This window comes from Bubalus bubalis, chromosome 11 (genome assembly GCF_019923935.1).
Source record: "Bubalus bubalis isolate 160015118507 breed Murrah chromosome 11, NDDB_SH_1, whole genome shotgun sequence".
Lineage (NCBI taxonomy): Eukaryota > Metazoa > Chordata > Mammalia > Artiodactyla > Bovidae > Bubalus > Bubalus bubalis.
In genome coordinates, this window is record NC_059167.1 from 43,656,357 (window position 1) to 43,670,410 (window position 14,054).

The 14,054-nt window shown below is 41.2% G+C and overlaps 1 protein-coding gene across 5 annotated transcripts in view; it reads right to left on the bottom strand.

Moving 5' to 3' along the window:
- TRPM7 (transient receptor potential cation channel subfamily M member 7) overlaps nucleotides 1-13,466 on the bottom strand; it is a 114,070-nt gene extending 100,604 nt beyond the window's left edge. For all 5 annotated transcript variants that reach the window (XM_006077783.4, XM_044925006.2, XM_006077782.4 and 2 more), the window contains exon 1: nucleotides 13,193-13,466. In XM_006077783.4, the coding sequence (XP_006077845.1) occupies nucleotides 13,193-13,195 (3 nt within the window). In that variant the 5' untranslated portion in view covers nucleotides 13,196-13,466. The remainder of the gene's footprint in view (nucleotides 1-13,192) is intronic.
- Nucleotides 13,467-14,054: the final 588 nt, after the last annotated feature.

A 14,054-nucleotide genomic window follows, 5' to 3' on the forward strand; every position in this document is an offset into this window, starting at 1 on the left:
TCTAGCGTTCGAGTACATATACCTAGCTTCTTTCCCCAGAAATGGTCACTTTCAATCACCAACAACTTGAAACACTTGAGTCCCTTCTAGTACTCATTTGGGGCTTCCCTGGTGGCTCAGACGGTAAAGGATCTGTCTGCAATGCAGAGACATGGGTTCAATGCCTGTGTTAGGAAGATCCCCTGGAGAAGAGAATGGCTAACTACTCCAGTATTCTTGTCTGGAGAATTCCATGGACAGAGGAGCCTGGCGGGCAACAGTCCATGAGGTGGCAATGAGTGGGACACAACTGAGCGGCTAACACTTTCACTTTCTTTCGGTACTCATTTGTCTGTTATGATAAAATATAAAACTACCCAAACAGGTACATTGTTAAATTGCAGGACCTGGTACAAATGTACTCATAATTAGTTTCATTTTATCATTCTTATTAAAAATAATAAACAGCCAGTACTATCTCTTCACAACTTCAAATCTTTCATAGTAGTCTCTAACTGACAAATCCATCCAAAACTTTAGTAAACCCTTGCCAACAAAGGTCTGTCTAGTCAAGGCTATGGTTTTTCCAGTGGTCATGTATGGATGTGAGAGTTGGACTGTGAAGAAAGCTGAGCGCCGAAGAATTGATGCTTTTGAACTGTGGTGTTGGAGAAGACTCTTGAGAGTCCCTTGGACTGCGAGGAGATCCAACCAGTCCATTCTGAAGGAGACCAGCCCTGGGATTTCTTGGGAAGGAATGATGCTAAAGCTGAAACTCCAGTACTTTGGGCACCTCATGCGAAGAGTTGACTCATTGGAAAAGACTCTGATGCTGGGAGGGATTGGGGGCAGGAGGAGAAGGGGACGACAGAGGATGAGATGGCTGGATGGCATCACCGACTCGATGGACGTGAGTTTAAGTGAACTCCGGGAGATGGTGATGGACAGGGAGGCCTGGCGTGTTGCAATTCATGGGGTCGCACGCAGAGTCGGACACGACTGAGCGACTGAACTGAACTGGGTAAGTCACTTAAATAGTGTCACTCTGATGCTCACAAATTTTTATCAAATTTTGTGCCTACAGAAACATACAAAAACATTACCACGCTTCAAGACTATCACAGTTTCCCCTATCTTCATTATTCACCAAGTTTATTTCAAGGGTTTACCACCTCTCCTGTTTGTGTAAACACCAAATATAAATGTATTCTCCCCATACACAGCAGTTTTGTCATTTATGGCATTCATTGATTACATTAGGGATTGGCTTCCTATGCCTGACAGTGACATACCCCAGCTGATAATGGCAAATCATTCCCAATAATAGGTTTCTACAATTTTTGAAATTCTGAGCTTCTGGTCTACGATCAAGAATCCAATAAAATGTGCCCTGGATTATAAATACATATAAAAATTCCTAATTTTATACTCCTTTTGCTAGACTGCATTACTGTATTATACCAAAAGATGGCACACTACAGACACAAATCTGAAAATTCCTAAACTTAAATGTTCTAGGTAAAGTAAAAACTATAACCACAGAATGTTAGCAAAAGAGGGAAACGTGATCTTCAGCGGTAAAAGAGATCAGATTCTGGAGTTCAAAATAACCTGTTCATTGTTGGTTATTCTATTAATGCAACCTTAAGTGTCTGAACTTCTGTTTCCTCACCCATAAAACAGAATAACATACCTAACTCACAAAGTTGCTCTGAAGATTATGATCCATGTTTTTAGCAAAATGCCCCCCACACAGTCATATCTCAACAATGCTTCAAAATTCAATTATAAATTCCTCCTATCTGTCTCCTAGCAATAAGGGGCATATATGCTACAAAGAAGTCTACTAACCACATTCTACTCTTCAAACAAATCAGTACCAGCACATCCTTCTTGACTAGATACTGATAGTGAAAATTGAGGGGGGAAAAAAAGGACTGCTTTAAAAGTTCTACTTCAAGGTAACATTGAAAATCAATCTATTTTTACAACTAAATACACCCAACAATTCTATATATTAATATTAGAAAGGAGCCTCCAGCTATGGAGCTTTTATTGGACTAAAGCTCCAAAGGTAATAACCATAAACTCAGGATAAAATAAAAATTAAAAAAAAGAAAACTACTTAGCAGCACTGAACAGGCAACAAAAAGCAGGAAGGAATCAGATGAAGTTTGTACTCAGGATAAAGGAACAGTACTGAGTGAGTTTCCTATTTTATGGCTAAGAGAGGCACCACTGCATACCTACTAAGTAGCTAAAACTCCAATAGAAATTCCATAGTTTTACTGGCTTGAAGAACCAGAATACAAACTTCAAGGTGACAACAGCAGCTGGAAAGTGATGGGAAAAGTCCTGCACAGGACAGAGTCACAAAAAAAGGGAACCCTAAATGCTGCATATTAACACTGCTGAAATCTAGCTGACCCATGAAGCATGCATACATGGGGCAGATTCCAAGCAGGTCAGTTAAGAATAGAGTAACTAACTGAACAGATATTTTTACTGCCCATTGAAGGAGTCAGAGTTTGGAATTTGAGTACAGTCAGGTTAATCAACTACTATCCTAATGTGCTCTGACTGCAATGAAGTGAAAAGTGAAGTGAAGTGAAGTCGCTCAGTCGTGTCTGACTCTTTGAGATCCCGTGGACTGTAGCCTACCAGGATCCTCCGTCCATGGGATTCTCCAAGCAAGAACACTGGAGTGGGTTAACATTTCCTTCTCCAGGGGATCTTCCCGACCCAGGGATTGAACCTGGGTCTCCCACACTGGAGGCAGACGCTTTAACCTCAGCCACCAGGGAAGCCTGTTGCTGCTGCTGCGTCGCATCAGTCATGTCCGACTCTGTGCGACCCCATAGACAGCAGCCCAACCAGGCTTCCCCGTCCCTGGGATTCTCAAGGCAAGAACACTGGAGTGGGTTGCCATTTCCTTCTCCAATGCATGAAAGTGAAGAGTGAATGTGAAGTCGCTCAGTCGTGTCCGACTCTTAAGCGACCCCATGGACTGTAGCCTACCAGGCTCCTCCATCCAGGCAAGAGTACTGCAGTGGGGAAGCCTGACTGCCATACAAATACCGTAAGACAACTTTGGTTTCAACAACCAAAACTCATTTTCTCCAAGTTCTAGAAACTGGAATCCAAGATTAAGGGGCCAGTAAGGTCTGCATCTGAGAGCCCCCTCCCTGGATTGCAGACAGCTGTCTTTTCACTGTGTCCTCACAAGGTGGGAATAGGGAGCAAGCTCTCTGGTCTCTGTATAATGACCCCACCTTCATGACCTCCTCTAATTCTAACTACTTTCCCAAAGCCCTGTCTTTAAATAACATCAACACTGAATTTTGGGAAGACACAAACATTCAATCGGTAGCAACTATTTTAAAAGAGAAAATCAATAATCTTCAGAGGACTAAAACAGAACTCACAGTCTCTCCAAGATAACATTCACAACATCTATGATATAATAAAAAATTACTAGATATAAGAAGAAACAGGAAAATGTGACCATATTCAAAAGAAAAGCCAATCAAATTAAAAGGAAGCTTGCCTACTAATAAACTGCAATAGCTTACAAAAGTTAAGTGAAACTACAGATCTAGAAATTCTGAGTTCTGTGGTAATTTTGTACATTGGACAACATGTCCGTCAGCAAAGGCATAATGACAAAGAAAACTTAAGGCTAGCTTGAAGCAAATGTTGAAAATGGCTGGCATTCTTTGATTTCCTCTGTAGGAGACCTGGCACTCAGGCCCCTACTCTATAGAGTTCTGCTCTTATGCTTAAAAGGCTGCCAATCACTTAACTAATTAGATATTACTGATAATTCAGATGTGAACTCTCCGAACAGGTTTTAAAGACACTGCTGAAAAGCTTCTGTGGAGTAATAAATAGTTGGCAAAGTTTTACACATTAAAAAATAAAACTTGGTTAATTGTTTTCAATATAAAATTAAAAGTTTTTTAAAAAATTGTTTTTGTCATTTTAGTGACTACTTTTCTAGTCTGCTCCAATAAACTGTTAGACTTTTGCCAAAAATAAATAAAAAGAATCAGATTCACACCATGACTATGTCTGCAAAGAGAGTCCAACTTCTACATTTAATCTTATTTTCTGTTGGTTTTGCTGCCCTGCTGACCTCATGGGAGATTGCTACCCTGCCTGCTTACCACTACAGTACTGCTCCAATTTAAAAGATAGAAAATGTCTGATAAAGCTAAGTATGAGCAGTTGCCACTGTGTCATTCCATGGAGTCCAACATATTAAATAACTGAAGCTCAGACACTGAGTCTAAAAAGTGACCAACTTTAATTTAGCTCAAACAGCAGTAATTTATTTCTCAGGTATTCTAAATAAAGTCTAACTCAGAATAATTTATCATTTTACCATAAAGAAGTTTTATTAAAATGAAAAGGGATCAAAACTTATTGTTTTATGAGAAAAAGGATGATACATATGTTGGCAAAAAATTTAATTTCTTATACAAAGTCAAGAAATTTTATGTAGACACCTAAAGATTACTAAAAAATCCAAATAAATACATTGACAAAAAAGACAAACAGAACAATGGAATAAATCACTTGGAAACAGGAACTTGCACTTAAGAAAAGTTGGTGAGTGCTAGAGAGAGCAATGGGCTTCCCTGATGGCTCGGAGGGTAAAGCATCTGCCTGCAATTCAGGAGACCTGGGTTTGATCCCTGGGTGGGAAGATCCCCTGGAGGAAGAAATGGCAATCCAGTCCAGTATTCTTGCCTGGCCAATCCCATGGACAGAGGACCCTGGTAGGCTACAGCCTATGGGGTTGCAAATAGTTGGACACGACCCAGCGATTTCAGAGAGAGCAGTACAAATCAGGAGACAGTATGATTATTATATGTATACGAACCACTACACTAGAATCCAAAATGAATACTAGATGGGTTAAGTCATAATGTGAAAAAGCAAAACCAAAAATAAATAAATAGCTTTATGACTTCAAGATAAGAGAAAGTTCAGGCTATAAAGAAAATCAGATCAGATCAGATCAGATCAGATCAGTCGCTCAAATACTGATAACTTATTACACTAAAAACCAATATACATCAACAATCTAAAAATAAGTAAATAGTCCACCATTAACAAAATAAAAACTTAACAAATTAGAGACTGGAGAAGATATTTGTAGCTCATAAAACAAAAAACAAACAACAAAAAATACTGTCCAGACTACATACAGAACTTCTACAAGTAAGTAAAGAAGAAAAATGTAATTCATTAGAAAACTGAGCAAAGGGAATTCACCAGAAGGAAAGTAACCATAGCCAAAAACTTTTAACCTGAAATGACACACAACATTATTCATGGCCAGGGACATGCAAATTAGAACAATGAGGAACTACTTTACATTCATGGGTCGGGCAAAACAGAAGAACCTAAGCAATTAAATGTTGGCAAAGATGTTGGAAAAAAGAAAGGGAATTTTTACACAGTTCTAGAGGGAGTGGAAACTGCAGAACTACTTTACTCAACACTCCAGCAATACCTACAAAGTTCAAGATGCACCTACCCTGTGACCCAGCAATTCTATTTATATACTTCCTAGAAAAATTCTCATGATATACACAAGAATGTTACATCATTAATAAAAAACTGGAAACAACCTAAATGCCCAATAACAGTAAAATGGATAACATTTTATATTTATTTATTTTTATTCCTACAATGGAATAATATATAGCAGCTCAAAGGGATAAACTAAACCTTACATGTATCAACATGACAATCTCCAAAATCTAATTTCATTAAAATGAAAAAAAAAACAAAAACAGTAAGCTATAAGGATATATTGTGGCGCATAGGGACTATATCCTGTATTTTATAATAACTTTAAATGGAGTATAATCTATAAAAATATTGCATCACTATGTTGTACACCTGAAACTAGTACAGTATTTTAAATCAACTATACTTCAATAAAAAACCAAGATCCATAAAAAGATGTACATAATTCTATATATATCAAACTTAGGAACACCAAAGGACCACAACATAGTATATATACTCTATGTAGCAACACTACAAAAGCAACCAAAGGCATACTCCAGTTTGCTTGCCTGGACAACTCCATGGACAGAGGAGCCCGGTGGGCGACAGTCCATGAGGTCACAAAGAGTCAGGTACAACTTTAATACTTTTACTTTTTCAAAGCACTTAGAACAATGACAGCTAAATGCTAATATTAGTCCCTTAGTTGTGTCCAACTCTTTGTGACACCATGGACTATAGCCCGCCAGAATTTCTGTCCATGGGATTCTCTAGCCAAGAATACTGGAGTGGGTTGCCATTTCCTTCTCCAAAATGCTATATGCTAATACACGTTAGCTAATATTGTGAAAATTTGTCTAAAGCCTATCACAGTTTTTTTAGTCAGGAATACCTTCTGGGTAGAGTATCTTCCAGGTACTGAAAATGTGAAAGACAGTGAAAGTGGCTCATTCATGTCCAACTCCTTGCAATCCCATGGACTATACAGTCCATGGAATATTCCAGGCCAGAATACTGGAGTGGGTAGCCTTTCCCTTCTCCAAGGGATCTTCCCAACCCAGGGATCAATCCTAGGTCTCCCACATTGCAGGCAGATTCTTTACCAGCTAAGCCACAAGGGAAGCCCAGGAATACTGGAGTGGGAAGCCTATCTCTTTTTCAGAGGATCTTTCCAACCCAGAAATCAAACCGGGGTCTCCTGCACTGCAGGCAGATTCTTTACTACCTGAGCTACAGGGAAGCCCTTCCAGGTATTGGGTATGGTAAAATACTCAAAAACAAGGAAGAACTGGTTCACATACTAAAGGGTAATTTACAGTCCTATTTTTCTATTCTAGTGAATGTTTCTCCAGTCTCCTCCTTGCAGAAGCAGTCTGCTTCCCAAATAACTTCTATCGTTTCTAGTGAACTACCAAACTGTCAGAGCAAAGTAGGTAAGTAAGCCTATTAAATTTCACTTTGCACATATTTTTCCACCAGTGAACTCTGGGCTCAAGGTTGCCATATTTCTGATAATGGCTTGGCTCAAAATCTTTTTTTCCCTTCTATGAGGAGTTGGGTTTCCAAAGGTTGAGGTTTCCAGAAGTGTGGTAGCTGGGATAGTTGAGGTGTTACGAACATGTTTTCATGACGCAAGGAAGGACAGTGTTTCACAGACTTTAATCCGAGTACTGCTCCTGGGGTCAAGTAGAAAAAAGATTATCATCTGCCTTTCACAGACACAGTAACAGTGATGCTCGTAAAAGAGTGTGACTTGGCAAAAAATGCTTCAGTGAATAGGCATGTCTATCAGTTTCAAAGAACTGCTTACCTCCATATCTAAAATTTCTTTAACAGGGTTCTAAAACCTTTAAATGGTCAGGAAACTAAATACATGTTCCCCCAAAAGATTCAGAATAATTTTCTAAATCCAAGGTGAACCAAACCAAAGGGTGAACAAAATATCTAAATGTATGAACTTAAACCAAATTAAACCAATTGTTGTTGTTGTTTTTTTAAACCAATTGTTTTTATAAAGATAAACTAGAAGAGGTCCAATTCTCCAAGTCACACTTTTTACTCATATTCAAACTAATCTAATAATTTGCAAAGTATGCTATAAAAGTGACACACATCTAAGTTTTTTTTAATACTAACTCACATAAATGACTCAGTTCAAATTCCCATAGACAGCCAAATGTTGCTCATATTCTAAACAAATCTCAACTACTCTGAAGTTTGTCTCCAGGCACCAAACTTAAAACAGGCATTTAAAAAGCTGTTACCCACCCCCCAAAAAACTGTACAATTTAATCACATGCTGAAAGGCTCCCCCCATCACCCCTGCCAAAAAGGAGAAAGAGATATCTAGAATGAAATAACTAAGCAATGGCAATAATCACCAATTGCTACTATTATGTGAACATATGATGGGAAACTTCACGATTAAAAGATCAGGCAGCTGACAACAGCAACCCACTGCTGCTGCTGCTAAGTCGCGTCAGTCGTGTCCGACTCTGTGCGACCCCCTAGACGGCAGCCCAACAGGCTCCTCTGTCCCTGGGATTCTCCAGGCAAGAACACTGGAGTGGGTTGCCATTTCCTTCTCCAATGCATGAAAGTGAAAAGTGAAAGTTAAGTCGCTCAGTCATGTCTGACTCTTAGTGACCCCATGGACTGTAGCCTACCAGGCTCCTCTGTCCATGGGATTCTCCAGGCAAGAGTACTGGAGTGGGGTGCCATTGCCTTCTTCAAGCAACCCACTAGATAATCTTTAACACCTAAAAGAGAAAAACCGCCACACGGTATGTGCCTATTAATGTAATTCAATACAAAGTACTTCATTACCTGTCAAGTAGTCTTACCAAAAATCAAACAAGAATCTAAGCGTCTTAAGATCGACCACAACTTCACAGGAAATACAGAGAAAGGAACATGCTACACGACGCCACACGGACACATGCAACGAAGTCCCAACTGTGAGAAATTCTGCAGGGCAAAGGGAATGCATTTCCCCATGAAATGGTAAATCACAAGACTGGAAAAAAAGCAGTGGGCAGGGGGGTACAAAGACTGAGAATTATTTATCAAACCAAATGCTATGTAGACTTCTTTGGATCCTGATTCAAACAAATCAATTGGGAAAAAAAAAAAGAATTAAGGCATTATCCTGAATATTTAATGATATTAAAGAATTATTAATTTTGAGTGTGCTAATAGTACTGTAAGAGATTCCCAGGAAGTACAGTGGTAAAGAACCCGCCTGCCAATGCAGGAGACGCAAGAGACTCAGGTTTGATCCCTGGGTTGGGAGGATCCCTGCAAATAGGAAATGGCAACCCACTCCAGTGTTCTTGCCTGCAAAAACCCATGGACAAGGAGCCTAGTGGGATACAGTCCATGGGGAAGCTAAGAATGGAACACGACTGAGCACAACAATACTGTGGATTTACAGATAGACATAATGAAGTATTTATAGATGGAACATGTCTGGGATTTGTTTTTAAATTATCCAGTTGATGGAGAATGAGAGAGTTAATAGAAGAAACAATATTCACATGTTTCAAACTGTTGAAACGGGTCATGGGTATATGGTGATTCATTTTACTATTACACCTTTATGTTTCAAATTTCCCACATTAGAATGTTAAAGAAAGAGAATGTCAGAGCACTGTATCAAAAATATCTATGACTGGCAAAATTCTCAAAATTAACTCTTAAGAGGTTTTTGCATCAATAGATCTTCATTTAAAAATCAAAATTGAAAATACATATTTTAAGTACTGCCTTTAAACACTACATTGTGCACGTATTAAAGTAATGGCTTCAACTATTTCATGTTTTCATTTTACATCTGGTTCTTACTACTGACATTTGCCGACACACACACAAACACCCTTCCCCGAAGGAGCCAAGTACTAAATATTCTAACTTCTACTAAACACCTCAGTTGGTTCCTTCTTTCCATCTTCTTTATTTCAAGTCCTAAATATTTTGCTCAGTCTTGCTCAAGACTTCTTATGATCTCCATTTTTAGTTTAAACACACAGCAATTCACCTTCCATACTGTTCCTTCAGTGGATCCTTAATCTCCAGAACAAAATCAAGACTTCTCTTTCTGACATACATTGCCCTCAGAAAACTGGTCCCTGCCTATCTTTATAACACTCGCACTAGTACACTATATCATCTCATACTCTATTCATTCTAAACTATGTACAGTACTTGTATAATAGATCTCAGATGAACTATGCATGCTCCTCTTCTAAAGCTCAGTTCCCTCAAACTAAAACCACCAATTCTACATCTCTTCTACTTCCAGGTTAATTAATTAGTATTGCCTTTTCTCTGGTGGCCCTACTGGTAAAGAACCTGTCAGTCAATGCAGATATAAGAGACACTGGTTCGATCGCTGGGTAAGGAAGATCCCCTGGATGAGGGCATGACGATCCACTCCAGTATTCTTGCCTGGAGAATCCCATGGAAAGAGGAGTCTGGCAGGTTACAGTCCGAGGGGTTACAAAAAGTTGGACACGACTGAAGCAAGCACACACGGTACAAGACTCACCTTTAATATCAGCTCCTTTGCAAGCCTACCCAGACTTTCTTTTCTGTCTGATTACCCTAAACAGTAATCTATGCAATCTATTACCCTAAACCCTTTCACAGTAATCTATGCAATAATCAAACCAGTCAATTCTAAGGGAAATCAGTCCTGAATATTCATTGGAAGGACTGATGCTGAAGCTGAACCTTGAATACTTTGGCCTCCTGATGCGAAGAACTGACTCACTGGAAAAGACCCCGATGGTGGGAAAGACTGAAGGCAGGAGGAGAAAGGGAGGACAGGATGAGATGGCTGGATGGCATCGCCGACTCAATGGACATGCGTTTGAGCACGTGCTGAGAGTTGGTGATGGACAGGGAAGCCTGGTGTGTCACAGTCCATGGGATAGCAAAGGGTCAGACATGGTTGAGCAACTGAACTCTCTTGCTTTTCTGCATATCAATACTGCCCTTCAAGACAGAGTATCATAGAATCTGCAACACAGTAGACACTTAAGTATTTGTTTTGTGAAGTAAGGTAGGCATCTTCCTTTGACAACAGACAGATAGTTAGTTCTTATATAAATAACCAGAATGTAAGTGGTTTGAAAGTAGGAAACTTGTCTATCACATCTCTGCCACTCCAGTGCTTGTGCGTGCTGCATGCTAAGTCATTTCAAGTCATGTCCTACTCTTTGTACTTAGAATATAGTAAATACTAAAGTGAAGTGAAGTTGCTCAGTCGTGTCCAACTCTTTGCGACCCGTGGACTGTAGCCCACCAAACTCCTCCGTCCATGGGATTCTCCAGGCAATACTGGAGTGAGTTGCCATTTCCTTCTCCTTAGTAAATACTAAGTGTTAACCAAATGAATAAAACAAATACTTCTAATAGCCATAGTTTTTAATTTTGTAAGAAATTTTATTCCATGCCAGATTAACTTGTATTTCTTGGTTTTGTTTTTTTTTGGTCATTTGGCTGATTAGTTTCAAAGCAGTACAGAACATTCTTGTACACTTTCTTTTAGTGTCAAAGAAGAAAATGACTACCAGAAACAGAAGATTTTACAGTAGGAATTATAACTACAGCATACTTCGGAAAACTTTCAGGTCACAATGTTGACTTTAAAGTGCAGGAGGCTCAACAAATTATCATTATCGGAGAACCTCAGTCTTAGGTTATCCTAAGGTTTCACTATAATTGTAAATTGTAGGGAAAATCACAAGACTCAACAGCAGTCAGGACTCAAGAAACATAAAAAATAAAACCAGATTCTTCTTGTCAAATTTTACAGTGAGAATTTCTCCCTGTAGAAACAACAATGTTGTATACAAACATGTTGTCTGGGAGAGTGCATTTGCTATATACACATATATAAAAGACAGGACAAAGTGGGAACACAGCAAACACAAGAAAAACACATCTTAAATTTTGAAAGCTGCATTTCAACGTATGTAAACAGCAAGACATTAAGAGACTGGACTTAAGAACAGCACCTGAGGTAAGACTAAGCAATTGACTTTCACTAGAAAGTCACTAGAAATAAATTCATCTGGTTGCTTTAACAAAACAGTAGGAAGCAATGGTTTTGAAGATGATGAATCACCTCCATTTCCATTTTCTAATGTATCTAAATTTTTTCTAAATACTTAAATAGTATGTTCAATGTATGCTATTTACCATCTAAGAAAATGAGACATCACTGAAGAGTCATTATTAATGCTTTGCTGTTTTTTTTTTTTTTTTTTTAATAAAAACCACTTTGATTCAACCCCTCACCACCACCAAAAAAAAAAAAAAAGCTTCCCTTAAAATCCACTAAACTAATAAATGTTAAAGTTTAGTGTTGGTAGATGAACTTATATCCTTTTTAAAATTCATGAAAAAAGGTAAAATGGCATTTTTATTGACTTTACATTTACCCAAAAAGGTGGAAAATAATGGAAAGATGTACTATTTAGTCAAAGTGTAACTATATTCGTAGTTTCAGTTTTGTATGGCATTTGAATTAGTTTCTAGAGAAAAGTATACCTGCCAGATTCCAGCAGAGGGAGAGTTGTTCGCCTGAAGCCTATCTAGACCAGGAACACCTACCCGCTCTTTCAAGTCCCTGATCTAAATGACTTTTTTTGTAAGAAATTTTCTAATTTATTCCTGGCCTTAACAAAAACTTCTATCAAAAAGCTGCAATGCGCCGCATCCGTCTCCGCACCTTTGGTTTAAAACACGACCAACCCTTCTCTACGGCAACGGATGAGGTGGTTCGACACAAACCCAGACAACGCATCGTCTCGCGTACCTACAGCAGCGCCCCAATAAAACCCTTATTATTGTTTTAGTCGGTCAGTCGTGTCGCACTCTTTGCGATCCTATAAACTGTAGCCCGCCAAGCTCCTCGGTCCATAGCATTTCCCAGGCAAGACTACTTGAGTGGGTTGCCATTTCCTCCTCCAGGGAATCTTCCCGACCCCAAGAATCGAACCCGCGTCTCCTGCGTTGGCAAGCGGATTTTTTTTTACTACTGAGCCACCTGGGAAGCCCAATAAAAACCCTTAATTCTTGCTAAAGAAAATTCCAAATCAGAGCTAGCGTCAATATCGTCAAATCCCTCCTCTTTGGCTCTAAAAGAAAATGTACCTGTGGAGTACACGTTGCGCAGCAAACAAGGCACAGTTCCAAACCCGTATCCTCTATCCCTTTTTTGTTCCCTTCTCAGCCCTCCCTCCCCTTCCTTGCGGAACTTGAACAGAGCATTTGGCTCCCTTATCAGCCAGCAACAAGCGCCAGGAGGAACACGTTCCCGGGAGATGCGGAGCTTGGAGGCTGAGCGCTGCGTCTGGCGCGCTGCGGCCGCTCAGCTCCGCCAGGTCCTCCCCGGCTCGCGCCTCTGCCGCCTCGAGGGGCCCTCCCCGGAGCCCAGGCTCCGCTCAGGGGATTCCCGCAACAAGCTGTGGCGCCAGATTTGCTACCTGCTTCCTGCCCCTCACGCGCGAAAAGATCCGCACTCCTGTCCCGTCACGGCAAGCCCGGAAGCCTCAACGCAAATCCGAGATCCTTCGCCCCAGGAAGAGCGGCCCCGCTCACACACTTGCCAGCTGAGTCCTCCCGCTTCCCTGATCGCAACCCCCGGGCCATTCCCCCACCGGGGCCTGAGTGGGTCAAGTACCATTCTCCTCACGGGGCGGACTCCGGAAGGGCAGCAACTCCACCTCCTCCTCCTCCGCGGCCTGTAGCCATCTATCGGGAAGCGTCTCCGGAGGCGGCAGCAGAGGCCGCCGGACAAGGACAGCCCAGGGAAACCTTCTCAGAACTAACTCAGCTCCGGCGCTAGCAGCAGAAACCGAGTCTTTCATAATTGTGCGACCAACTCCTCCGGGTGACTGGCCACAGGGACGCGCCCGCGCCCGCCTCCGCCGGCGACGGGGCTGGAGACAGACCACGTGAGGGGCGCGTCGTGTGCGTCACCGCCCGCGGGCCGGGTCACGTGGAGGGCGCGCGCTCCCTCGTTTCCAGGCCGCGTCTCAGCGCGCCGCGCGCGCACGCGCCGGGCACGAGCGCCCTACCCGCACCGCCCCGTGTTAGCCGAGTTGGGTAGGTTGTTCTCCCCAGGTCTGCGTGGACTACGTAGGCCGATCTTCTACAAACGTCTGTCTCAGCTTGGGGAGTGGAACTTAAGGAAGCGATAGCTGAGGGTTAAGGTTCCAGACCTCTGGGACCCTGGCGGGAGTTGCGATATGGTCTCATCTCTGCTTACTCGGCCTGGCCTCTGTCTGCATTCTGAGCAGCTTTCCCTAGCCTTTGGCTGTGCCTCAGCGAGGGTGGAGGCCTTAGAAGTTATTCTCTCCTCGTCCAAAATGCAAAATTGTCTTACCCCAAATCATGTTCTTCCTCTAGCTTCCTCTGTTTCTGCTAGCAAAAATTCTTCTGTCTTTAACTGTGGGCACTAGCCTTGCCTTCCTCAGAAATCACCCACAGGCACGTATACACCACACACCTAAACCAGAGTGCAGGTTTTCTGTCTGTCTTTT